This window comes from Glandiceps talaboti, chromosome 7 (assembly GCF_964340395.1).
Source record: "Glandiceps talaboti chromosome 7, keGlaTala1.1, whole genome shotgun sequence".
NCBI classification, from domain to species: domain Eukaryota; kingdom Metazoa; phylum Hemichordata; class Enteropneusta; family Spengelidae; genus Glandiceps; species Glandiceps talaboti.
In genome coordinates this window covers 8,017,525-8,044,663 of record NC_135555.1, presented here as the reverse complement: position 1 = coordinate 8,044,663, position 27,139 = coordinate 8,017,525, and the positions used below count along the sequence as shown (strand labels likewise).

At 35.8% G+C, this 27,139-nt stretch overlaps 2 protein-coding genes across 2 annotated transcripts; one reads left to right on the top strand and one right to left on the bottom strand.

Moving 5' to 3' along the window:
- Positions 1-2,088: 2,088 nt before the first annotated feature.
- On the bottom strand, positions 2,089-13,189 carry LOC144437387 (deoxynucleoside triphosphate triphosphohydrolase SAMHD1-like). The gene is made up of 15 exons (XM_078126315.1): positions 13,015-13,189; positions 11,966-12,032; positions 11,567-11,636; positions 10,737-10,897; positions 9,946-10,061; positions 9,616-9,686; positions 8,868-9,014; positions 7,792-8,007; positions 6,573-6,664; positions 6,288-6,344; positions 5,658-5,856; positions 4,426-4,521; positions 3,863-3,967; positions 3,076-3,213; positions 2,089-2,446 (listed from the first exon to the last, which is right to left on the bottom strand). The coding sequence occupies exons 1-15, from the start codon at positions 13,181-13,183 to the stop codon at positions 2,342-2,344; spliced, it is 1,809 nt and encodes a 602-aa protein (XP_077982441.1). The 5' UTR covers positions 13,184-13,189; the 3' UTR covers positions 2,089-2,341.
- Positions 13,190-17,514: 4,325 nt separating this feature from the next.
- Positions 17,515-25,623, top strand: LOC144437423 (solute carrier family 52, riboflavin transporter, member 3-B-like). Its single transcript, XM_078126363.1, has 4 exons — positions 17,515-17,561; positions 19,430-19,505; positions 21,065-22,303; positions 22,871-25,623. The coding sequence occupies exons 3-4, from the start codon at positions 21,086-21,088 to the stop codon at positions 23,084-23,086; spliced, it is 1,434 nt and encodes a 477-aa protein (XP_077982489.1). The 5' UTR covers positions 17,515-17,561; positions 19,430-19,505; positions 21,065-21,085; the 3' UTR covers positions 23,087-25,623.
- The last annotated feature ends 1,516 nt before the right edge of the window (positions 25,624-27,139 follow it).

Genomic DNA, 27,139 nt, shown 5'->3' with positions numbered 1-27,139 from the left:
TCAAGGTTTTCAGTTCTTGATAAACAAATTACATAATTCTTGGATTATATAAAAACAATCATTGGCAGTCAGTAACATAGACTAAGATACATCATGTTGTTCTGCCCTCCTCAGGAGGGGTTGACTGATGCTTGAGGGCGCACTGTCACAGCGAACATTACAGACTATCAGTAAAAATATTTGAAAATCTTTGTAAGATAAACAAAAACATACTGTCAACCCAGAAATTTTCAATAAAAACTAATTTTTACTAATTTTGCAGGGTTTTTTTCAAACCAAAAACACTAAGTAAACTAAAATACTTTCTTGTACATGAACACAATGTACCAGTCCGCAAATTAGTAAAAATCAGTTTTTGTGAACTAGCTGAAGACTGTAAAATCACAAAAATTTGACGTAGCAAAAATATCTAGATTTACAGTATTGAAAGTCATTATATTGTAATTTCATACAATTTTTTGTCATATTATTCCATAAGAAAAATGTTTAAAGAGACCCGATAAACATAATGTTTAGTTGTCTTATGATTTTTACGTCTAAATATCCTATTGTAAATGTAGTTTCTCTGAAAACTTTTCTAAGGGTACTGATGTGACATGATCACTAACAAAAATACTTCACAAATTCAACATGGGAAAAACATCCACCAATAATACCAAAAGTCGATCTGTATTATTACCAATAAAATAAAAATCCGATGAAAACCAGTCATTAAAAAACTTTATTTGTTACATCTGTAATTACAATTTTATTTGGACTAGCATATTTCTTGAATCATATGCCCTTCACAAGTAGAAATTCTTGTATATGTTTCATATACATCACAAAACACAATTTAAACAATAGTACTATAACAGTTCTTATTGCATGACCAAAACATAGTAGATAAGAACTGTTATAATACTATGCTTTACTGACCTGATGAATATATTCAAGAACAATTTACAATAGATTTCAGTAGATATAAGGAGGTGAAATACACCTCTAGCACCAAGTATCATTTGATACATGTAGACATTACTGTTGTCAACAAATCTTTTAAGGCAAAAAGTGATTCAGAGACAAATTTTCTGATATGTTAAAAGAAATTATGGGATTCACTATTGTGTTTTCAAAGGAATTGACAATCTTTAATTTCCCCATAGAGTTAATAACAGTATTCCTACTCGGCAGCCATATTTGAATCTAAAATAGTTCATTTTGATGTCCATTTTAGATACTTGTATGGCAACCCCTACATTTTTAACTGAGAAGGGGTTTGGAGTATTCTTGAACAGAGAAACAGTTTAAATTTAAGAGTTTTATTTCCAAGATGAATACTATGTTGATGACATCCAAACACACATAGCATGGGTTGTGTCTAAGGGACGATCACAACGTTACACAGGCTCAACTAATGGACTTTGTTCGTTTAGGACAAAACCCCCTCCCCCTGCCCATTTATATATGATGTAAAATGTGCTGAAAATTGTAGCAGTCACACCACTACGATTGATGCCAAGTAAAAATATGGTAAACACATTAAAATACAATCCTAACCAAGCACTGTATATCACATTAGAAGTAAATTTTAATCAACTTATCAACATCTCAATAGTAAATACAGAATCTGTTTATCATTGACGGCATGAAAGTTTTCGAAATTTGGTTAGACGTGCGAAAATGAAGTTCAGCAATCATATTGATGCCAGAACCCCCTCCCCGTCACTAAACGAATGAACTTCATATGAGCTTGTGTGACATTGTGTGATCGTCCCTTACTTGTAACAAGTTATAGGGTCAACGTTTGAGGAGGAATAAAACAGTTCTATAATGCCAAAATACAACACACTTTATTGTAGTTGTTGAACTTAAATTGCCCTTAGGTAAACCTCAAAGGAGTAATTCAACTTCTCTTAATCTAACACCATACAACTAGTTTTGTTGAAATAGCTGTAATTGCTTGAGTCAGAATCTCCAAAAATAATAAAAAGGCAAAAACAAAATTCCAATTTCAATTAAAAATATAAGTATGAATATAAAATACTATCATGTTGTGTTTTGATCTTGTTGATCAAAAATTTTCTTGGAATGAAAATCGTAGAATAATTTCTTTGCATATACTTCTGTCTGTCTGTCTGTCTGTCTGTCTGTAATAATACTGCACTGAGCGAAGTAGCCAAGGCAGTCTAGTAGATTGATACAATAACAAGTACTACCAAGATGGTCCTCGAATCATAGAGTACCACTCCAATCATAGACCTTCGTTCCAAGAGCTATGTTTGAATGTGGTACATCTGACTAAAAGCCATATATAATGATGTTGGCATTGGTCCATGGTGTAAAGGGCATACACCAAAACTTAAAATGACAATCTTCCTTTACTCTTCCCGGTTTGTGATGGAATGTCGGTTTCACTCTCATCTTTGGCTTTCAATGGCGTCATCTCTGGTATGGCATTGCCAGCCTAACGGAGAAAGAACACAGTCAAAAATTGCACACAAGGGTTGACTTTCAGGTACATATTTTCATTGTTTTATGTCTTCAGTTATCTATGTTATTGTCGGCCCACTATTACCTGTATGTGTCCATTCTGATATGTGATATAAACGGATCATTGAACTGTTAAAAGTAGGTAAAAACAGGCAAAAGTTAGGGGGCTGGGCTTATAAACAAGTACAGGGTCATACACAGATACAGTAAGTATGGTAAATTATTATAGCTACAAACATACTTCTATTGCACTGGTCACATACAAGTTGTTGCAGTTAAAAAGATAACGGTTTGATTTTAGATGAGCGGTTTTCTCTATCTCTTCTAGTGGGTGTTGGGGTAGTCTGAATTTTCATTTCATAAAATTGGCGTGTTCAAACATAGACTGTGGAAGGCAGGCCCCTAAACCTGTGTATTTTAGCATGGAATAATAATACTGACAATAGTACTGAGTCCATAAGTTAATATATTCATAATTTCAGATACCATTCATACTACCACAGCATATTATGTGTGGATGATAGCCTGACAAAGTTAACATTGATGACATTAAAATAATCTATTTTTGTCCAAATTTGTGAATCTTTTTTTTTTTTTTTTCACCTTAGGTGTTGAAAATCCTCTCTTTTGGCACCATTCTGTAAAACATAGTTTAGCTAGTTCCATTTTCTTAGAATCGTTATCTTTACAGTAGACTCTGATATGCTGCTCTGCAAACTTTTCAGGAAGCATCTGAGAAACCTGTATAACAACAACAAATATAGAAGTGTACACACTGTGCATAAAGTCCAACAATCAATTTTCCACTTTCAATATGCAGTACATGATACGTCACTGGTTACCACTTTCATTAAATGATAGTAATATCCCACAATCCTCTGCATGTACCAACAACATGGCATTGTAATGGGAGGCATGCAATGCATCTTGGAACTGACATCAGGTTCATCAGTTTTGACAAGGTGAATCAGCTATCAACAGCTATGAAAAGTGGTTTGTGAACAATGGTAACATTGTTTGGGGTGTGGAGTCGGGGTGGCCACCTGGTACAAGTTACACAGATCTCTTGTACCATAGTTTTGAGGGTAAAAATTTAGATGATTTTACCTTCTTGCCAAACCTCTACCCTCTCACCAAGTTAAAAGGAGCTGAAGGCATTTAAAGGATCGGCGTACAGTAGTGGGAATTAAGGACAAAGGATGTACAAGGCTGATGTCAATTTCATCTGTAAAGGCACACAAACTATTTGAGGATGTCATAACTTTTCTATTTCCATTGGTGATGTACCTCATTCTTCCCCACTTTCAAAGCTTGATCTGGATTATCCTTGGAATAAAGTCTGACATGATCTATGGGATTCTCATCTCCCATTCTGTAATTTAATCCTTACCTCATTCTTCCTGACTTTCATAGCTTGATCTGGATTATCCTTGGAATAAAACCTGACATGATCTATGGGATTCTCATCTCCCATTCCATAATTTAAATTTATAACCTGGAAATAAGAAGTTACAATTAGGATACATGTTCTAATATGGTAAATAAATTCACTTAATTTTTAGTACCAGTATCAACTGTTTCTTTGACTGTGTCTGTGACCATATGAATTTTCCATCTTTCATTACAAACAACAGTATATGACCCACTACAAAGAAGCACCATGTTATATTTTAACTTCAATGTAATAGACGACTGAAGAAAGAGAAAATAACAATTCCACCAATATGCTAAAAATTAGCTGTATTTACTGATTCCAGTCTCTTCTTGTATGGAAAATGTGAGTACAAATACATGAAGACCTGCATCCATTACTAGCAATCCATTGGATTTTAAGACTCTGAGAAAAAATTTCCAACAAAAAAGACAAATGTATGTACGTAACAAATACATACATCAATCACAATTGTACAATGTATAATGATAATAAAATCTACCGACAAGTTTACAACTTACATGTACAACCAGCATTTCTGGTGTAATATGATCTTCAGTTATATCCTCTTCTCCTAGTATCTCAGCTATCTCCTTCTGTATGCCAGGAATTTTATCCTACAGATGTACCAGAAAAATGTCTGTGAAATTGTATGATTATGATAACGGGGAACATACAACATACATGTGTAATGTTTCAGTATCATTTGCTTCATGGAGGTGGCTTCCAAAGACCTTGCTAAGTGATGCTTCAGGGATGTGTTCAACAGCTGGTCCACATAGCCTGATTTGTTCAAGAGTCCTCCCATTTGTTAGGTGTACTCAATATCAAAAGTGAGTGCATCTACCGGTAACCCGCATTTGTTTACAATAGTTTGTTATCTGATTTGAATTTCATAATTTGGAGACTTTTAACATGTAATATTTTTATCACTTTGTTTGATCAGCAATTGTGATTTACAAATGTAGCATACAGTACTGTTGACTGAGACTAGAAGTTTATCAACAATCTTAATATCCTAAAAATAGACATGATATAATTTGAAACATCTTTTTCTACAAGTATAGTTACTATGGAAATTTATAAATTGCAAAAGCACCTAATAATGTGTGTGCTATTTGGATTCTCATCACCTAAAATAGAATCTTACAACCGAGGAATGTTATAAGATTTAAAATCATTCAATTTCTGGGTCGACACTATGACTTCTGTTCCTACACTCATTACTATAGATACAATGTATGTATGAGGATAAGTTGATCTTCTTGTTATATTTTGACTCGAACATAAGGTAAAATACTATTACAGGAACTGAGTATTATTCCATGTGATGTTGGGTGAGGACTCTAACAGGGTAACAAAGAATAAGTTTATAATCTTAGATTGAAATACAAAGAGTAACACTGAAGTGAAGCACTTTCTCTGAGTGCTACACTCATTTATAGCATTCATATTACAACTAGTAACACTGAAGTGAAGCACTTTCTCCGAGTGCTACACTCGTTTATAGCATCCATATCAAGTGTAAAAGTATACTGTTTCAATTGTTTTATTTACAAGCCTAGCATGTGGCCTTTGTAATGTGGACAGTTAGCAAATGAAAGAGTATACTTTTACTGATACAGATGCCATAAACAATTGTGGTAGATACAGAAAATGCTTTACTTTGGTGTTATGGTAAAGACCCTCCCAAGTACAAGTGTACACCATCACAAAATAAAAACCCCTAGCAAACTGATTTAAGATTCCAAACCTGTTCTACAACTTCTCCACTTGGTGGTCTAGTTTGTCCAATACATTTATACAACCGTCTGCTGTGAATTTTATGCAGTATACTACGTGACTCTTCTAACTCTGGATCTGTACTATGTTTAATCTGTTGTATTATGTAGTCTGTTAATTTACAGTATGCTACCATGTCATCGATACTCTCTGAAATCTTGCACTCTTTCCTGTGAAAAGATAAAAATAGAAATGTTGCACTCTTTTTCGACAAATAGAATAGAAACTACTTGGTTTTACAAACTATCAGCAACTTTTAGCAGAGTGAACATGACATGCTAACTGTATTTTGCACATACATGAAATAACAATGCCTCATCATTGCTTTGGACAAGGGTTCAAGGTGTGAAGCCCCTAACTGTGTCTACTTCCCATGATGCCTCACCCAACTGTACAGCAGGCCTCTGCTGATCCAGATATGATAGTTTCATAGCTCTATTTAAGAGAGGCTAAGCAATGCAGAGTTGGTTACAATGACATTTCTTTATTTACTAAGAATACAAAATGCAACTAAGCCTCACTGGTGTCCTCTAAAAAAACTTAAATGTACCATTTTTCCAAAACAATATTTTAGCTGATTATTTGAAAGTAATTCACTTACCCATCTTTGCCAGTAAGCTTGATATGATCATCTGCTTTGACTAAGGCCTCTACTACCCTGAAATAGACATGTTTAGAAAGTTACTATCACACCTATTCTGATTTTACATCATTGTTTCAAAAGGCACAAACAAACTCAGGAAGTACAGAAAGATGTGGAAAAGTTAATCTCTGCCCGGTTACTTCAGGAAACAGACGTGCACAAGCAGCTAGTGAGCTTCAAGAAAGAAACCAAAAAGATAATAACCAGAACAACCCATATCAAACAATTGTTCATGCTCCTTACATTGACTCTATAATCTTGACAACTTTGTGCTGGTAAGCTCTTCTATGTAGTGTATTTCTTGTATGAAACATGTCATACAAGTTACTGACTTCCTGGTGGTATAAGTGAAATAGACAATATATTATGAACCTGAAACCATACAGTATCATACATTATACAATGCACAAGCCAAGTTATTGTCTTTGAACAGAAAATATGGATTATATATCCTAGTTGTTCTATGTCATAACAACCAGTGTCTACATCACTGGTTCAGTGGACTGGTGCTCGAAATATGTTAAAACATTCCATTTGACTTTTTTTTTTCTCACTTTTGCATAAATTATGCTTGAGGAGGTACAATGTATAATTACATTGTTCCCCAATATTTTTTTTTATTCAGCTGGAAAATACTTGAGACATAAGGATTTGACACTACTTGTCCAGCAACTCTTAGTGACAAGGCCCCTTAGGTTACTCCTATTTTCCTTACAAAAATATAGGGGGAACACATCTAATTATTGAACAGCCTTATGTACTGTACACATACAAATATAAATAAGTCTATAAGTCAGTGTGTGTGTCTATAATGAGAACACATTGTTTACAGATCCAATGAACTGAATGTGTAGAGAATTTTAATTATTCACATGATCAGAGAAATAGATTGGAATAAAGTAGGGGACTTTTCACCTTTATATGATTTTTTTTTTTTGATTTTTTTTTTGATTTTTTTTTTTTTGGGGGGGGGGTAAATTTCTAGTGAAATGTTCATATGACTCTTGAAAACATATTATTTACATATTTCAGTGGTCTATTTGGTTGGTTCCACATTGCAATTCGAGCAATATAATAATAAACAAACTGAGCTACAAATGCAATACTTCATAATAGGTATATTAGTGTGTTGGATTAGGAAAAGTAATAATTGGATTCTCTTGAATATCTTCCTAATATTCTACTGTCGTTTGTTGTAATGTACACTGTAAATTAAGTACGACTATCTGCACTTTTTGGATAAAAACAGCAGACATACATAAATCTAGCACCAATGGTGTACTTTATGAAAGAATGAATGAATGAATGAATGAATGAAAGAATGAATGAATGAATGAATGAATGAATGAATGAATGAATGAATCACCCGATAAACACTACACTTTCAAAGAAAGATATGATACACATATACAAAATGAATACAATCAGGGACCAATGTGGCAAATAATGTGTTTGACATTACCTTTTCTCTACAGCAGATCTGTAATTCACCATCTACTTTGATAACCTTAGCAAATTGTTGAAATCTGTGATGATCAAAGTTATTAGGGATTCCTAGGTTATGACAATCCCTAGCAAAGTAATCCCACTTATCTACATCAATACCGTTACGTTTATTAGCCACTATTTCATACAAGAAACCTTTCTCTCTTTGCCTTCCATGGTATGGCCACTCATCCTGTACAAAATGAAGACAAGACAAAACATATTTAGACTTTTTTGAAGGATAAAAAGTCATGACTTTTTCTGTACCAATCAAATCCATACTTAGAGTATTTGGTCAAGTATCTTTACACTCAACCAATCAATGTCTCCTCTTTACTAATATAAGCCATGAGCAATCTCCCTCCCATTATGTGTTTATGCTAAAACAGATAAATCAATTACAGAATGGAAAACCTGTCATTGGTAAAGTGATATTTCTCCAATTTATTTTCACAGTTATACTGCTGTAAAATTATTTCTGCTAAGCAATAATGCAAGAAGTCTTTCTCAGTTTTATACGTTTTTCATTTTATACAAGCATTGGTAAGTCATCTAGCCTAATTGTAGCCTTGAAGGACTACACTAGTTCAGCTATCCTAACTGGCAATTTTTTTTTTTTAAATTTTCGTTGGAGGACGAGCAAAAATTAGAAAATCAAAATGGGCAGTTAGAATAGTTGGAGTAGTGTAGGTAGGGTTAGTCCTTCAAAACTACAGGTAAGCTATACTTCATCAAGATTTAGCTCTGATGATTTTAAAGAATAACAATATTGGAGTTGTTTACAATATCACTTCTTCTTTGTTCCCAGTGTGTGGATGATACAAAATAAAAGTCATCTATACGATTCGACTATGAGCACTGAACTAAGATAAATACATATTACATATTACTCTACAACACTAATGGTGAATGAAACTCAAAGATCTTCTAATCACCTAGTCTGAAAGATACGCCGTGACGGGGTGCCCTCAAACATCGGCCAACCCCTAACACCTGTGAGAGGAGGCCGGTGAGGGCGAAACGTCACGACGTATCTTATAGTCTACTAATCACCTTGTTATCTCTTCTGTCTAGAGGTCCAGCGATCTGCTCTTTAATAAATGTGATATCTTGTTTTGACATGCTGTACTCTTCAAAGATGGGAAATAGATTATTGTCTTGTATCATGTAATCAAACATATCTACTGAAGCCTTCTCATGCTGTAAAGATAAATGATGATCATAATGATGCATATTTTTATACAGTGTATTTTCGTTATTGAAATAGTGCTCAAAACTTCTGCAGTTATTTTCCCCAGCTCAAACCCATAATGATACATGTATTGGTCCTTCCTATTAAAACTCACTGGGGAGCATAAAGCCATGTTGCCAATGTAAACTCACAGGATTAAATCCTTCACTTAAGAATCCTGTTCTACCAGGTTCCCATTTAATAGTATTCAGCTGACTTGAGTAAGGCAAAACAGTGGTTCAAATCTTGACAAAGACTTTTAAATCCTTCACATACGAATTGATATCCTACCAGTTCCTATTTATACAGCTGGCATAAGAAGCTACAGTGATAGGCCAAATCTTGCCACAGACTTGAGCCAATCAGCAGTAAGGATTGAACTAGCAATGTACAGAATACAGGCCAGCACCTTCAACCATTTTTAATTCCTCTTTCTCCCTAGGGGGTAATTGTGTGCACACAGCTAAGTACAAGTTGGGAGAATGAGGATGAATCATCAGTGTAAAGGGTTCAACATTACATCTAATTTAAGAAGATCGTCAATAAGAAGTAATTGTAGATAATGCCTACCCTCCACTGGATGTCTGGTCGAACAAAAGGAATAAACCAATGATCAAACATATGTGAAAATGGACCATGACCTGTAAAAAGCAAAGCGAGTGAAAATTATTAGCATGTATTCTCACATGTTGAACCATGTAGATACAAAATTAAAATGTGTAATTAATAAAGAATATTAGGTTGTGATATGATAAATGGTAGGTAGGTGGGTCATCATCATAGCCATGGCAGGTAGGTGGGTGGGTTATCATCATAGCCATGGCAGGTAGGTGGGTCATCCTAACCATCATAACAGACAAAGATTTCTATCTACTTCTGTTATTTGTACTTGTCACTTACCAAGATCATGACATAGACCAGCTATTTGTACACATAGTATATCTACTTCTGTTATTTGCAGTTCAGGCTGCCTGTCTTGTAGTCTTCTGGCCAACTGCCCTGCCAAGTAACAGACACTGGAAAAGACAAAACAATGGATTGACTACAGCTGAAGGCCAAAAGAAATTACTGCAAAACACAGTAGAATTGTTTCAGTATTTTCTTATGGTTGATATACTTAAAAGTAGGAAGACTTTACCTGAGTTTAATACTCAGCTTTTTGTAAGGATACTAACCAAAGTTAGAGAATAGCACATAGAAAGCTGCTAAATCTGACTAGATTACCCAATGTCTCTTACTAAGGTCAATAAATATGCCAGTCTGACTGGCTGCATTAGAGTTAGACTGTAGGGTATATCGTGTCGCTATGCCCTAACCGCTAGTAATGTCCAAAACCCCTCTTCACAATAAGAAAGTTATATTCCAAACTACAACTGATATTACTTCAATGGAATAACCTCACTTCATAGGCAATAACTTTAGTTTTTTAAATCACTGAGAGAATATTTCAGTGAACTCGCTGTATATTTGGGGACCTGGTAGGATAGAGGTTGCACTGTGAATGTTTAATCCTATGTGCTTATAAAGGCTGCAATGGATTGTATGTTCCCAAGGGAGTTGAGGAAAGATAAAGGGTTGTTGTACTGCCATTGATCCATGCCTGGGGTAATAATTGTAAAGCGATTTGATTACAAAGTGGGAAAGTGCTATATAAAACCACCATTATTATTTCAAATGATTGTCATTCTTACCCTAAGGAATGTTCAAATCTGTTGTGTGAAGCACCAGGAAAGACAAAGTAACAAGCGCCAAGCTGTTTGATGTCCCTGAGTCTCTGGAATTGTGGCGTGTCTATAATCTTGACACAGAGTGGATGGAACTCAATGTGACCATGAATTGGGTCATTGAACACCTGTAAATACAAATACACAAGATGTGATGTCATATTTATTCTTGTGAAAGTCATCTTGCCACTTGATTCAAATGTACTGAAGTCAAGAGGTATGGTTTTACTGTTGCATTCTGTACATATATGAGGTCAGCATGACAATAATGTAGGGAAGTATGTGTGGGATGTGAGTGGGGTTGAGGATTGTGTGTGTGTGTAAGGGTGGGGGGCACTAATCCAGTGTATGGAAATAAGACTATATGTTGATGAAGATGGTATGCATAGACCCTCCACCAAAAAAAAAGGTGGAGGGTCTATGGTGTATGTTTGGATAGTACATGTAAGGAGAATGGTTGTGGAATATCTGGGTTGGCAAACAGAAGGATGGTAACGGGTTGGTTTATAGATGAAGGTTGGTTTGCAGGTTTTTACAAGAGGGTTAATTACTGGGCTGAATTAGTTAGTCAGAAATTGTGCAATTAGCAATATAAATATACACAAATTACCAATGCCAATGAATGCTTGATCTACATTATACAACTACAGAATGAGAATTTACACACAGACACATGTACACAAAGTGTGCGCACACATGCACACATGCACGCACGCACACGCACACACACACACACACACACACACACATACACATACACACACACACACACACACAGAGAGCATTGTAAAACTTACCTTTAGGTTTGAATTATGTTGAAATATCTCTTGGAATAACTGAAGCAACTGGAGTCTTGTACCCATTTTCCTTTTGAAATAAGGACGAAAAACATAAGGTCCACTTTCAATTGGTTCATACAAATTGCCTTTATTTACGAGTTACTACCAGTATATATACATGTACCTTGTGAATGTATCAACTCACTTGTCAATCTCACAGTACTCTTTCCACTACATACAGTACAGTAGCTAAACAGCCTGACAAGGACCAATAAACAAGATGAAAAGTATTTTATACCGTCTGTCTACTTACTGTCTGATGGTAAAGTATACATGATCTGTCATCATTTGTCATCATCAGATCACTATTACACTATGTAAAGTGACATTCAAAGTTATAGTCTTAGTATTACTCACTCAACTCCCATTTTTTCAAGTCTTTCTTCTGTTAATTCAGGAAGGACTGATCCCACTATTTCTTGACCTGAGAAGTAATAACAGGACATGGAAATTACTGACACATAGCATGTTGAAAGTTCGATGATGCTTTTTTGTTGAGATGTCAGCTACTGGGTTTTTTTAGTCAAGAAGCTATATGGGCTTATAGGGAGAGAGATTGGAGAAAACTGGTCCTGGATAGCGTCCAGACTACTAGCTATCAACTCAACTTACTTATCCATCTTTTATGTAAAAGTTATAAATTTTATTTTGTAATTTCAATTCATATTTTTTTTTAAAGTGTTGTCTGTCTGTTGAAGATCTGTGGTGATGTGTACGTGGCGATGAAAAGTTACTCTGTATAAGAAGGATTACCCTCGGTACTCAATCAATCCAGCAATCACTCAGTCCAATTGCACCAAGTTTGTTAGCTTCAGTGTTCATATGCCTCAAAACAGATTAGACAGGGGGGGGGGGGTTGTACTTCTTTGAAGATATGTGAAATAGTGGGTACCTACACTGATAATATACACTGCATATCTTATCAAGACCAACAACAAACCAAATTTTCAACCAGACACTGCCAGAATATTGGAATAAAAGTTGAAACCAAATGCTAAAATCCTGAAATTGTTTGTAGATTATTGATTGAGACAGATGGTCAAATGCAGCTATAGTCGGAATCAGCCTATTGTTATGGTCTAGGTCTGTCTGAACTTGAACATGTAAGTTATCACGGAATGAACTTGGGCCATGGAGGTAGGAACACATAATTGTTGGGCGTTAGCGCGTTGGGCCATGTTCAGTACATGTACGTAGTGAACGGTATCCACTCTGTTCACGACCCGGGAGACCAGTGATTTCTATGATATAGCAGCCATGGCATGTATTAAATGTGTCGGAATCTGAAATAAGCTGATGTAAGTGACGGTGTGTCTGGTTTTATCGAGGTTATGATTTGTGACAAAACAAAGAACTGCAAACACCAGGGGCCAAGAGCTAGAGTCGCTGGGTGTACTTGTACTTACGACGGAAAACAGGAGCTACATCTTTGAACCCTCTCAACACCAAGAAATCACACACATCAGTAACACGCCAGTCTATAAAACTATATGTGGAAACTTTGACCTTCTTGGCAATGTCACTAGTTGCCAAAGTTTGGTTCACATTTGCGGCTCTCCGTTTGCGCGCCGCCATTCTAAACTTTCGAAGGTGATCTAGCACACGTAAGTTATTGATTATTTGTATCGCCAATTTGCATGTAAGGTGCGATTTCTTGGATTCTTGACAATAATTCCATAATATATAGTGAAAATCTCAATTGACCTGATTTTTAGTCAGAATTAATACTTTGATAAAATTCCATGCATTTTTATTGCCTTTTTATTAATGATAGACTCCCCAAGTTCGTCGAAAGAATACAACGTGTAACCTCATTTTCTCCTTTTCTAGACTCTCACCAAATGCGTGACAACCTGCTCGCCGATCGCGAGTGAGCAGCCGGCAGCCAGTGCATACGCTACTCGATTGTCCTCTCATTTGACACGTCGTTCTCCATTCGCTTCATCCTGATCAGATAAATGTCATTTAGTTATTGGTAAGTATCACGTATGATCCAAACACTCCCTTTACACGTTAGTAATTCGTTTATATCGTGCATGACAAAGATGGTGGTCCAGTCTCGCACAACACGACAAAGTACTCGTTACGTCATACATCCTTCACCCACGTACATAATCAAATTACATTTGTATGAGTTCCCACTGCACAGGGGCACGTATTATTGCTTAGATTGCCGTCCTGGATTGCCGTTTTCTTAGAAAATATCGTACGAATCCTGCTGCTACAAATGTATCAATCTCTATACTACTAGTACCATGGATGTATTAATACTATAATACTAATACATCCATGCTAGTAGTTAGTAGAAATATTTCCTTACAGGTAGGAATATATAGTCAAAAGGTTGTTAGTCTGTAGACCAGGAAAACAACTATTACACGCCCCTATGTCAGTTTCCGCTTCTCCTGACACAGTCCTGCTTGCAAACGGAATAAGTAGTCCCTTCTATGTCATGTCAGTAATCTAGACCCGTGCACCGTCTGCAAGCAGGACTACTCAACCTAAGACTGTAGAGGTCAACTTCGTTATTATTTAACCCATGATAACGGTGTTAAAAATGAAATATGAGAGAAAATATGCATATGTATATATTACAAAATCAATCTTTATTGGATAAAAACCATAACTACACCATACATGCTTGTACTAGGCCACAGGCACCTGTTTCCCGGAATACAATAAAATGTCGATAATATCGATAATGCTGACATATTTAGCCAACTATATATGAAAGGGTAAATTACACTTGTTTCTATGATCGTGTAAGTCCACCCTGTGCCTGTGTAGAAGGCGTACCTTGCAAATGCCAGTCACTCTATCCAACATCAACTGGGACCAGTGTCTATAGCCAACCCATTGGCTGCATATTAATGTCATTACTATGTGAAGGATATTGCTCATGAATATATTTCACAACTTACCTCAATAGCATATCGTTGATAGCCACCCCCCCCCCCCCTCTCTCTCTCTCTCTCTCTCTCTCTCTCTCTCTCTCTCTCTCTCTCTCTCTCTCTCTCTCTCTCTCTCTCTCTCTCTCTCTCTCTCTCTCTCTCTCTCTCTCTCTCTCTCTCTCTCTCTCTCTCTCTCTCTCTCTCTCTCTCTCTCTCTCTCTCTCTCTCTCTCAAACTCAAACTCAAACTCAAACTCAAACTCAAACTCAAACTCAAATTCAAACTCAATATTTACCATATTTCCCATTTCTGTTACTAGGGATCCCAAACTTTAGCAAAAACAGTGATCATGTGATATTTAACTGGAAGGTCATATACTTGTTTATGTTTGGTCATAGTACACTGTTATCTGTACTACATTGAAAGCCCAAATATTGTCATCATCTTCTGATTAGAACCTCCCTGTACCAAGAACCCTCACGTGGCTGTACAGTTGTTCAGCCTGGAACCTGTGCTGTTCTGATCTAAAAGTTTACTGTCCTTGAATGGGTCTAGACTTCTGACTAGTATTTACTTGGTAAAATCAAACTTATCCTAAACTAAAATGATACACATCATCCATAGTTATGTATGATCATAAAATTCTTTTTGAAAATCAGAATTTCATAGACAATTTTTTTTTTCAATTTAAAAATTAAATGTCGGTTTGTCTGGTACAGTGGTACTGAAGTGTGTAAAGTGTAACAGAGAGATGGTAGACCTATGGTTCGTTCACACTCATCACTCTCAAATCTATGGTATGTCTAGTTGGGTATAATTAGGTGTAAATGGGGGTATTATGCTATGTATGATATGATTGTTCACCTTCAGTACTTTGATGATATTAGTCTTATTAGTGCCTCAAAGGTCCAGCCTCAAGTGATGATCGATCACAATCAATGTCAGGGATGTAGATTATTTTAAAAGTGAAATGTAAAATAGGAAAAGTAGGCAGTAATACCTATGAGGAAGAGCAATGAATCTCCCTATAAATGGATGTGTAGTTGTTGAAAAAGAATATCTGAAAAAGTAGCTCAGTAGCTGGCAAGAAATTGTTTGAGTAGCTGGTTGTTTTTGTCACCTACTGGCCCTTATCTACACATCCCTCAGCATATGAACAGGGTTGCCTGTGGCAACTTTTCTGCCGAGAATCACAGGGATATAATTTGGCTGTCAGTCCGTGGTCAAATAGTATGAAGACACTTTAATAGTGGAGAGGGTCAAGGAGAGAATAGTTACAGGTCGTGAGAATGTTAACATACCTCATGTATATCACACAGTGAGTTCAAAATAAGGTATTATATTCAACTTCAAGTCAAAATGCTTTGGTTATTCAAAATGCTGATAAGGTAAACTGCAAGATTTGTGATTGATGAAAGGAAGTGTACATACAGATTAATCTTGTTCCATTCTCTTGGCCTGCTTCATTTACATAAATCTGAATGTCAATAATATCTACATATCAAAATGTCGAAGGTCACCATCAGTTATATAAATTCTGCATGTGGCCCAGTATAAGTTATTCACACTGCAAGTAAAGTCTGTTGTACACAGTGAGGTGAACATTGTATGTCCAAACTTTTGTATCAGGTAAGGAACATTTTTCACAGAATATTTATGGAATATTATACATGTTTTTGTTAGTACTTTGTGTTCCCTGGTAACAGAGATGGGTAAGTCTCCGATCCGAGGTAAAGCTAGGATAGACTTCCATACCTAGGTACCATAATTTGGGTGGGAAACCTTGGTAAAATGCCTTGGAAATTCAAGTAGATTTTACAAAGTTACCACCTGCAACAAAATACATTGATCTTGTATGTATGGAAAGAGGAGAGATGTTCATAGAATAGAGTTGTGTGTCTATTGGATGTTACATGTATTGCAATATAGGGTTTCACAAGCACACCATTATTGCAGTTAAAACATCTTAAATTTTGAAAAAGAAAGAAATTAATTTATCATCATCCAGGAATCTCCAAGCATAATGTAGAAAGGCCAGAAGTTGAACTTTTAGTTTTGATTACCGCTAACCAACTCAGAAAGGAAAATTATTTTTCAAATCACAACTTACATTCATATCAAAAACAATAAATCAGTCAGACTGACTCCAAATGTTATGATTGTCATGTTTTTACTATGCTGCAAAACAATCTGTTATCTGTCTGTTAGCTCATGTTTGGATAGCTCCTATGGAGTATATAACACTTGTTGTGGCACAGGTGATATTTTTTTTGGAACCTGAAGGACAAAAGTGAGGTCATGTACAATCTCCTAATTCACACAAAATATTTGCTTTGTGTCATATTTGTAGATTATATTCTAGTCACATTTGTTAGACATGTCATGCCATGTGTCATACCATTTGTCATGGCATGTGGTTTAACAAATTGAGATGAATGAGCCGTCCTATTGTATACTATTGTATACCTCCACTTCTATGTGTCATACAGAGTCTACAAACATAATTACATATGTCTCACATTTCAAAGGAGTTCTTTTGCAACTTTAAGAGTGTTTTATGAGTATTTATATACACCATTGATGACTACACCTATTCAACTACAGCTTCTACTTCTGGCTCAGATAGAACACACTCAGAACTCGCGTAGGGAGGAAAGTATGCTACTTTCATCATATGCTTATAGGTATACCTCGACTTTAACTTAGAAGGTAGTTTGAAATTTTGAGTGATGTTTTGTGGTGTATATATCAAGTATTTCCTTCCTAGTCTGCCAAAACATGTTTTCATATGAAACTGTACACCAGTGGAAAATTGAATCACACCATTGTGCAGGATAGAGAGACTGTTCTCCTTTGAACAAGTTGTAACCTTTGACATTTGTATGCAAATTTCAGATCACTTACATAGTACAGTAATATGCGTAAATTTGCATATGAATGCTTTCATTTACTATTGAACACAGGCCCACTTGTGATATAACAGTATTGCGGAGAGTATTTTGAGTCACTTGAACATTATACGGGTACCAATCCAGTATCTCCACATACCATCCCTGAAATAGGTAAGTAATGTTACAGGTAGACACATAGAATTACAGGTCAGACTTTGAAATATTTGTTTCATACAAACGACCAGGGTATTTTCAAACTGTTTAACTTTGTGAGAGGTCAGTGTCATAGGGGAGAATGTAGGCGTTCATCAGCAAACAAAGTCACATGTTCATCCAAGCATTGCTTTAACACATACACCAGGTAGTCTGGTTCCTATGTATGGTTAACCATTTACACCTTCACTCACAGAATTGAAACCATGTTGGCATCCAGATTAAATTTACACCTCCACTCACTTGGTTTAGTTAGAGACCATGTTGGCATCCATACTATGTAGCACATTACTTTCAACAAATTAGTTGTTCTGTATCATCATCGCAAACCACGACCATTTTACGGTACTGTTCTTAACGAGCCCGTCCTATAAGCTCTGGTTTGTGAGAACATTCTGTATTGAACAGAGTATAGTTTTAGGAAAAAGGATTTTAATTAATCACACCTTTCAGGATTTTTGTTGTCATATTAATGTTTGCATATATACATTTATACAGTTTGTAGTGCATTCAGGTAATGGTAGGTGAAATTTAGATGTCAGCCATCATTTGCGTATGGTTCATGCAATAGTAGTAACAGAAACAGACTTGAAATATTCACAGTGTTTGAGGATAGACATATGTTTGACATACTAAAAAAGAAGCCACCTTAATAGACTTTTGCAGTACAAACTGACCCATTTCCATTCTACAGGGGTAGTAAGTGATAGAGCATTGATTTCCATACAAAACATGGGTATACATTTTAATCAGCTATCTTCTCCTAGTAATAGTACATCATCAAATTTGGTATATTTTAAAATCTTATTCTATCCAACACCCCAGTATTGCATTACTTTGTGTGTTTGGTTTAGTTCAAGGATACTGTATTCCACCACTTATTGAGAGCTACCCATAGAATGGCACCTCTAGGTCTTTCTACTTCAAAAAGGTGCGAGTGTATTTAGTCAAGTTCTGTGTGTTTGTCTAAGTGTGATAAATAACTAAATTATCTAAAGCAAATATTTTCGACAAAAATATTGATATTTACGGCCACTTTTTGCCACCTGTGACCATGTAATGACAAAGGTTTGAAATGTACTACTTTGGCATGACTTGCTGAGGTGTCCAGAATTTGTGATATGCTAACTGTAGTAGGCATGTTAAGCAATGGTTCGTAGTAGTATTTCTTATATCACCATGTCATTGTTGAAGAAATTAATGTATTTGTATTTATGACAGTGTCAGTTGTTATCAATAAGTTGATGTATTAACGAGCCACACAACTATCTTACAGTCTATTAATAGTACCGAAATTTCTAGATTGAATTGGCATGCTCCCTTTACAGGTGTGGGTTACGTGATTCTGGCTTGACTTTTACAACCTGTTTCTAGATACCATAATGGGTTACATGATTTGAGCTTGACTTTTACAACCCCATAGAAGTTTCTAGATACCATAATAGTGGGTAACATGATTCTAGCTTGACATTTACAATCCCACAGAAGTTTCTAGACACCACAGTAGTGAGTTACCTGATTCTAGCTTGACATTTCAACCCTGTAGAAGATTCTAATATATATACCATAGTAGTGGGTTACTTGATTCTAGCTTGACTTTTACAACCCCATAGAAGATTCTAGATACCATAAGCATATTAGTGCCTGCATTCAGCAGCACATGGCATTTTATGTAAGTGGAAGCTTTTCATGCAAAAAAAATCAATAATGAAACAATCTCTTGCCTTTAACCAAAAAAGAAGGCAGGTTTATGAAACCAACGACCATGTGATGATTTAAACAATAAATATTGATGTGTATTTCACTGTATTTACTACTTTCAATAGGGAGTTACAGAATTGGTGTGGTTCTATCTACAACTCGACAGTTGGGTTTGAAACACGTTTCTGGCTAATCAGTGAGGTAACTGTTCCACTATTGTTTATAGTAGTGTATTTGCATGTTAATGGAGTGAGCGGATTTAACGCCTTGCATATTCACATACTACAATACCCATTCATGTCACATTGTCATAGCTAAGTGCGTTAAAAACTGAAATATTTGCATAGTGGTCAACTACATTCTATTTCTGTAGTAAAGATACTAAGCAATGCCTAACTGTTACAAATAATTAGAATAACAATTGGTAAAGCTCTGCCAGCATGATATACATAATGAAATTCTCCTCATGACTAACTAACTGAAAGTGTGCACTAGTAAATACTTACCAAATTTAGCAATGTATTTTGCACAATGACCATGGAGGGATAGCCCTTAATACCTACATGCAATGACTAAGCAAAATATACCAACTACAGTGTACATTTCCTATCAGTATGATGGTAAAAATCATGATTAACAAGTTCAGGTTGTCATGATTTAGTCAGATTATGAATTATATGTAATTGAAAAATTGAGAAAAACTGGACGTTAAATTCTGATTTCTTAATAAGACCACTAACTATTCTAAGTAGCAAATTGATATCACAATAACTTTGTATTCATTTTAAGATCAGCTGTTTGTGCTGATGAGCAAGAGTATCAAATTTTGTCCTTTTGATATCATATTTGGTGTCATTACACTACATAGCTCCATTATCAGTGTAGTCATATCTGCACATGATATTAGTACAAGAAATATTGTATGTATGATCTGTTTTGTTTATGAAGTAAGGTCATTGCAGAAGAAAGCAAAATTGTACTTTCAATGCTTTGGAAATTATGAGTTCAAATTATGACTAATGAACTAATCAATGCAATTGATAACAGCAAATTGTAGACTTTTTCATCCACTAGGTACATGATATTGGTATACAAGGTGACTCTTTCATATATATATATATATAGTTTTGGTAGTACTGGAACTCTTTCTCGGTTGTAACTCAGAGTTGTCTGATGATCGCGTAATGCGTGAAACTCCGAGTTACAACCAAGAAAGAGTTCCAGTACTACCAAAACTATTACGCTCTGCCACTGCGGTATAGAGCACTGTCTTAGCAGATTGATACTCACCGAGTTATATATATATATATATAATATCTTATTCACACCTTTGAACTATCTTAAATCTGGTGTTTAAAAACAGAAAGAAATACATACTGTGATTGGTTAGGTGATAAAAAAGAAACAAAAGACCTTGTAACCTGTCTTGGTTATATATCCCTTATAAAAGTATAGTTATACATGCTTTCCAATCAGTGTAAAAAAATTTCAAGGTTAAAACTTTAATATCTGTTTCCTGTATGTTGAATATGTGTTTAGATAGGAGTGGTTGTAACATGTCTTCTTTTGTGTATAAGAAGTCTGTTCTAATTTGCATTACTAAAGTACTCTCATGTCTCTCTTCTATCTTTTCATGATGATCTCACATTTGAAACTTGAAATGCTTCCAATTGGAGTTTAGCTTAAACTGTAAAAGTGTAAGTGAATTTCACATTTCAATCATTACGAGACTAATATTGTTTGTTTCTTGGTTTTCATAGTTAGGTGTATAACACAACAAAATGACAGGGACCGCAGAAGTTCGGAAGATGTCAATCATTGTACAAATATTGGTGTGTTTATTGGGCATGGCATCCTGGATTGATATCAATGGACTATGGGTCCAACTACCACTCATGGTGAATTTTCTACCAGAAGGCTGGAACCTACCCTCATACCTTGTCATAATCATACAAGTAGCTAACATTGGGCCTTTATTTTTCACAATTGCTAGTCGGTTTACCCACCGCCGAATTGAAATACCCACAAACTATATCATTATAAGCGTAGGTGCCGCTTCATGCATTTTGTTATCGTTTTACTGGGATGTAACAACATACATCAATGGTACAGAACACAGCACTGCTTTGTTGGCGTTATCATTTAGTCTAGCACTTGTAGATTGCACATCATCTGTGTCATTCCTTGCGTTCATGTCGATATATCCGATGGGTTATATGACTGCCTATTTCATTGGTGAAGGGTTAAGTGGTCTTGTGCCAAGTTTAATAGCACTTATTCAGGGTGTTGGTGGTAATGCTGAATGTGTAAACAGCACGTTTGTAAATGAGACAACTAATCATACGTACTATCAGTTGACGTACTATTACCCACCTGCTAGGTTCTCAATTGAAGTCTACTTCCTTATTCTGTTTGTAATGTTACTAAGTAGTTTAGTAGCTTTCACTTTGTTAAATCACTTACCACTGGCTAAAAGAGAACAGGTTGACAAGTCACACGCTAACATGCACCATGGTCCATCATCAGACGGATATAAAAATGTCCCGGACAAACTCAGCGAGAGTAGCAGTCTGGAAATGGAAAATAGTGACAAAGAGAAAGACAGTCCTAACAGTGATGCAGACCTTTTTAATGGAAGCAGTACAAAATATGCTGAGAATGAGAAAGTAGAACAGAAAGCATTCATGACTGCATGGGATTGGGTGTTCCTGATGACAATTCAAGCCTGGATCAATGGACTTTCCAATGGTGTGTTACCGTCAGTGCAGTCGTACTCAGCCTTACCTTATGGTAATGTTGCATATCATTTAGCAGTCACCCTGAGTCAAATTGCTAATCCTGTGGCTTGTCTCATAGTCTACTTCCTTCCAACCAGAAGGAAGAGTGTTGTAGGTTTGGTAGCATTTCTAGGCACTGGAGTGGCAGTATATGTTATGTGGCTGGCATTAGAAAGTCCAACACCAGTACTTTGTGGAAGTGTGTGGGGAGAAGTCTGTATCGTAAGTGTGAACATTTTATTTCAATTTGATGGATTAAGAGAATGTGTCAACCCTCCAACTGTTCATGTTATGTATAGGGTATATGGTTAATCATGCAGATACACTCTCTCTAATGAGTTACACAAGACTATCAACAAAAACTGTTCTTCAACTCGTTTGTGTACAAGAGATAATTTTTCAGTTCTAAGGCTAATTATACAATGTTATCATCAGTTTCTTGCAAATTCAAAAGTTTTTGAGGCCAATATTCAAAATCTTCTGTGTCAGATATCTGTGATAGCAAGGCGTTTGTGATTATTGCAATAAAATTGCTGTTTTGTGTCGTGTGAAACAAGGTCATATATACCTGTTCAAATACTTTTAACAGTTTTCTTGCAGTTTGCATAAGCTCAATCTGTTTAAAATCTGATGCAGGAATATGACTAGATTGCTTTATTTACGTCTATTTTCGATTTTGTTGTTTTGTGAGTGATCATCTCAAAATCAGATTGGTTGAAACTATGGCAGAACACTTCAAGTTTGTCTTGAGTGTAATAATGAAGAACTGATATGTTTTCTCTATTCCAGGTGATAACATGGATTTTGATGTCAGGACTATTAACATACACCAAGGTGATGATCGTTACAATATGTCGAGACAGTGGTCGTAAAGCCCTGATTTGGTGTGGTGCCGTTATGCAAGCAGGGTCCTTGGTCGGCTCCATTGTCATCTTTCCAATCGTAAATCGACTCGACTTATTCACACCAAATGATCCCTGTGGTGACACCTGCTGGAACTATTAGTAGAAATCATATCATATATATATTATATCGTAGGCTCTGAAATAAACTCAAGGGTGTGCGATCTTGTACAGCTCCATGTCACCATTATTTAAATTTTAACTAAGAGGTTGTTTCACTTCACAAAATATTCTTTGTGTATTATGTTTTAGTTCTGGTTTTAGCAGACTAGTCCAGTTCATCCTAGGGTGTTGTCTTCAACCTTGTTTACATTTTCATTTAGTTTTATGACAATTTTATATCTTTTCCTTTACGTATGGCGCCCTCACATATCACTGTTTCATTAGTTTTAATCCCGGCTGGAGGAGCTACTGTGGCGCCCTCACAGTTCACTTTTCACTTTGGAGAGCTTTTTGCAGAGGCTTTCCTAGAATGAGTTAACCTTGTAACCTTCAGTAATGCAATGGTACAGAAGTCTCTGGTACATTACTCATCGGCCAAATTTTTTTGAAATCATCAATATAGCTGGGAGTGCAATGGTTTTGTAGCTCAGTTGGTTAGAGCGTCGGGACACTCGCCCCGAAGGTCCCGGGTTCAATCCCTGGCAAGACCTTCCAGAATCCAGCTATTTATAGTTTTAATCATCTACCATATAAAACAAATTTATCCAGCGACTTCCCATATCACTTTGCATTACTCAAGGTATACAGTGTTCTCTCTTCAAGATTGTGCCAGTCATTGGAAGTTTACAGAACCTAAAGACCGTGTGTCTTGTAAATTGTGTTGATGTTGTTTTGTTATATTTTTTAATGTGGGATATAGTATATGTTTTACACGTAAGGTCTTTGTCTTCAAGTCATGTTCACAACCCTTTCTATTCCAAAAGATGCTTTGTACATACTTTGAGTATTTCCTTGCAACTTTGAGGCAAAGAATATTTTTTTTTGTGTGTATTTTCTACTCAAATTTTCACTTCTATGTTGCTGAGGTATAATAGTTTTTTATTAAAAAAATTGCAAACCCTAGCTGAACCTGAAATGTACACACCTAACTACCTCGGGAAATATTTCATCTCTCTTTATTATTCTGACTCTGTGGAAAATTTGTACCCAATCTCAAGGGAAAAGTGATCTTTGTCTTAGAGAAAGTCAATTATATATTCTTCTATGGACTAAATATTGATATGATTGTAACACTCAATGTCACATGTTTTCAGATTGAAGTGAATTGGCATGCAAGAAAATACAAAAAACACCTAAAATTCACTTATTTGTAAATGATAGGTACTTCAGGAAGGAAAATAATGATAAAGTCCACACAGTTATCATGTTCTCTGTTATGTTATTAGCTGACTTTCATGGTCTTATGTAGTACTGGAGTGTAGTTTCTTGTTGATTTCTTTTATGTTATTGTAAGTTATACTACTGTGTTTTAGTCTATAGCCAGTTTTGCGCCATACTGCTCACTACAACAAACAACAATGGTATATATTTTTGTAACGCTATGATACACAGGGTGACAAGAGTAATTACATGGAAGTGATGTATATACCAGTATTCAGACCATATATATTTATTGTCACACAGTATTGCTGGTGTGAATTTTAAGATGTGTGTTCTTTGTTGGGTACTTGTGCTGTAAATTATGGATTATTTTATTTGGAATCTTTCCTACTCGAAGGACAAGTTTAGCACCAAGGAGAAGTTCTAGAAGTCACAACCAGTCATTTTATAGGGTTGACTCGATATCAAATTACTATTTTGTAACTCAGTGTTGGTTTTCTGAGAATGTAGGTACATAGATGATTACAGTTACTTGCTCATGATGCAAGGTATAAGAGGTATGTAAGCTGAGAAAGAAAATATGAAAGAACCTCTCCTACTTACCTACAAATAACCATCATCTGTTACACGGTTGAAAGTACACAGTTAGGGTGTATGGCCACCCCATAGTACTATGTTATGATCTATGATTAACTCCCTAGCTTCAACTAAAATGTTATTTTAGGTAATTAGAGAACTGCAAATACATATAGAAGTCACCTTGTGTTTCATCATACATAGAACACCCAATAGATAAAGAAGATTGTCTGTAGTTGGCAAAAGAAATACTGTATATATGAAAATGTGCCGGCATGTAGAAATTGGTTCATTGATATTATATGTAGGGCTTCCCCTGCAGTTTCAACACAGAGTATTAAAATTACACAGTATAAAAAATACCCAGAAAAATAATGAACTGTGGAATTAGAGCTCCTGATTAGGTTCTTCCAAAAGAATTTTTTGTTTAAATCTTGAAGTTTCAAATTAATGTAATGCTTTTGAAGCATTTTAGGAAAAAAAGTTTCAGTACTGAAATGTGGACCTTCACCAGCTAAAGTACTAGGTAAATCAGAGTTAATAAATGTGTATTTATGCAGTGAATAGGTATAATTGAGGGTCAAAGTGACCAACGTTGGCTTTGATGAAGTAAAAAAATATGAAAGCCAAACAATATAAGATATATTAGCAGATTTTGGTTAGTTTGATTGTGGAATGTTTACTCTGCTTGAAATGAAATGTAGAAATCTTCACTAAAAACATAATGTACTGTACCTCTATCATGATGTTATTAAAGACAATTACATGTGTAAATGTTGTCAGTGTATGTTATGATTGAAGTCTGGCAATGTAATAGTGTACATTGATATGATTCAAGTCTGGCAATGTAATAGTGTATACTTGCTTGGTCTAGGGGGCAGTGTTTGGTGGTGGTGGTGGGGGGGTATTAGCAAAATTAGATGTAATGTTGTCAATGTATGTTTTGAATGCAGTCTAATAGTGTATACTTGCTAGCCGAGGGGGCCAGTGTTTGGTGTGTGTGTGTGTGTGGGGGGGGGGGGGTACTCAGTTTGAAAATTAGATGTAAAGTTGTCAATGTATGTTATGAACGCAGTCTGAGAATGGAATCATGTCCGACCATGTCAGACTGGTATACTTGCTAGGCCTAGAGGGCCAGTGTTTGGTGTGTGTGTGTGTGTGTGTGTGTGTGGGGGGGGGGTTAATCTTCAAAACTACTCAGCAGATCTGAAATTTGGTTGGAACATTCTTATTGGAGTTTAGATTGAGAACTGTTCATGACATGGTGATCTCATCAGTGATATGCATATTAGGGCTAAAATGTGTCTTTTTGGTCAAAAATCTATAATTCCACAACTACTAAGCAGATTAGGTTGATATTTGGTGAAAGCGTACTTTGGGGTGTTTAGATTAAGAATTGTTCAAGACATTATGATCCCAATAGTGATATGCAGATTAGGTCTAAAAATGTATCTCTTTTGTAAAAAAACTATATAGTTCCAAAACTACTAAGCAGATTGGGCTGAAATATAATGGGGATGCATCTGGGCATGTGTAGATGAAGCTGTGTTCACAACACGATGATCCCATCAGCGATATTCTAATTAGGTCTAAAAATCCTAATTTTGGTCAAAAACTTATATCTTGAAACTTCATGGTGAATGGGTTGAAACATGGTGGGGGTGTTTCTGGGGTATTACTATTATTCTGCAGTTATTGTTGAAAACATTTCGACACAATTGGCCCTAGCAACCATGACCAAGCCCTTAGCAACAGTGAAATGACGATGCATATTACAAAGATAACAACAGGGATGGGTAGGTAAGTGACTAAAGACTCGAACAATGTATGCAAATATGCATAGCAACAGGACCACGCCCGTACCAACAGCCAAATAGTGGTTTATATTATATTGCAAAGATGAAAAGTGGGAAGGGTAGGCAAGTTACTAAAGATTCAAAAATGTGTGCAAATATCCCTAGCAACAAGACCACGTCCATAGCAACTGCCAAATACAGTTGTGCTACAACGCCATTTTTGAATGAAAATGAGCTAGCCAAAATGCTAGTAACAATTTGCAAGTATACAGGTAGTTAGCAATTAGCGAACTGTTACAAATACCAACAGCTCGCAGAAATCAACCCACAACCAACTACCCACATACTATTCATTTAAATAACTTCCTCGTGATACCCAGTTAACCGTGAAAGAACATTACCTTGGCCATTCTTATGTATCGAGGTCACCTGTAGAAAAAAGTAACCCCAAGATTTAAATG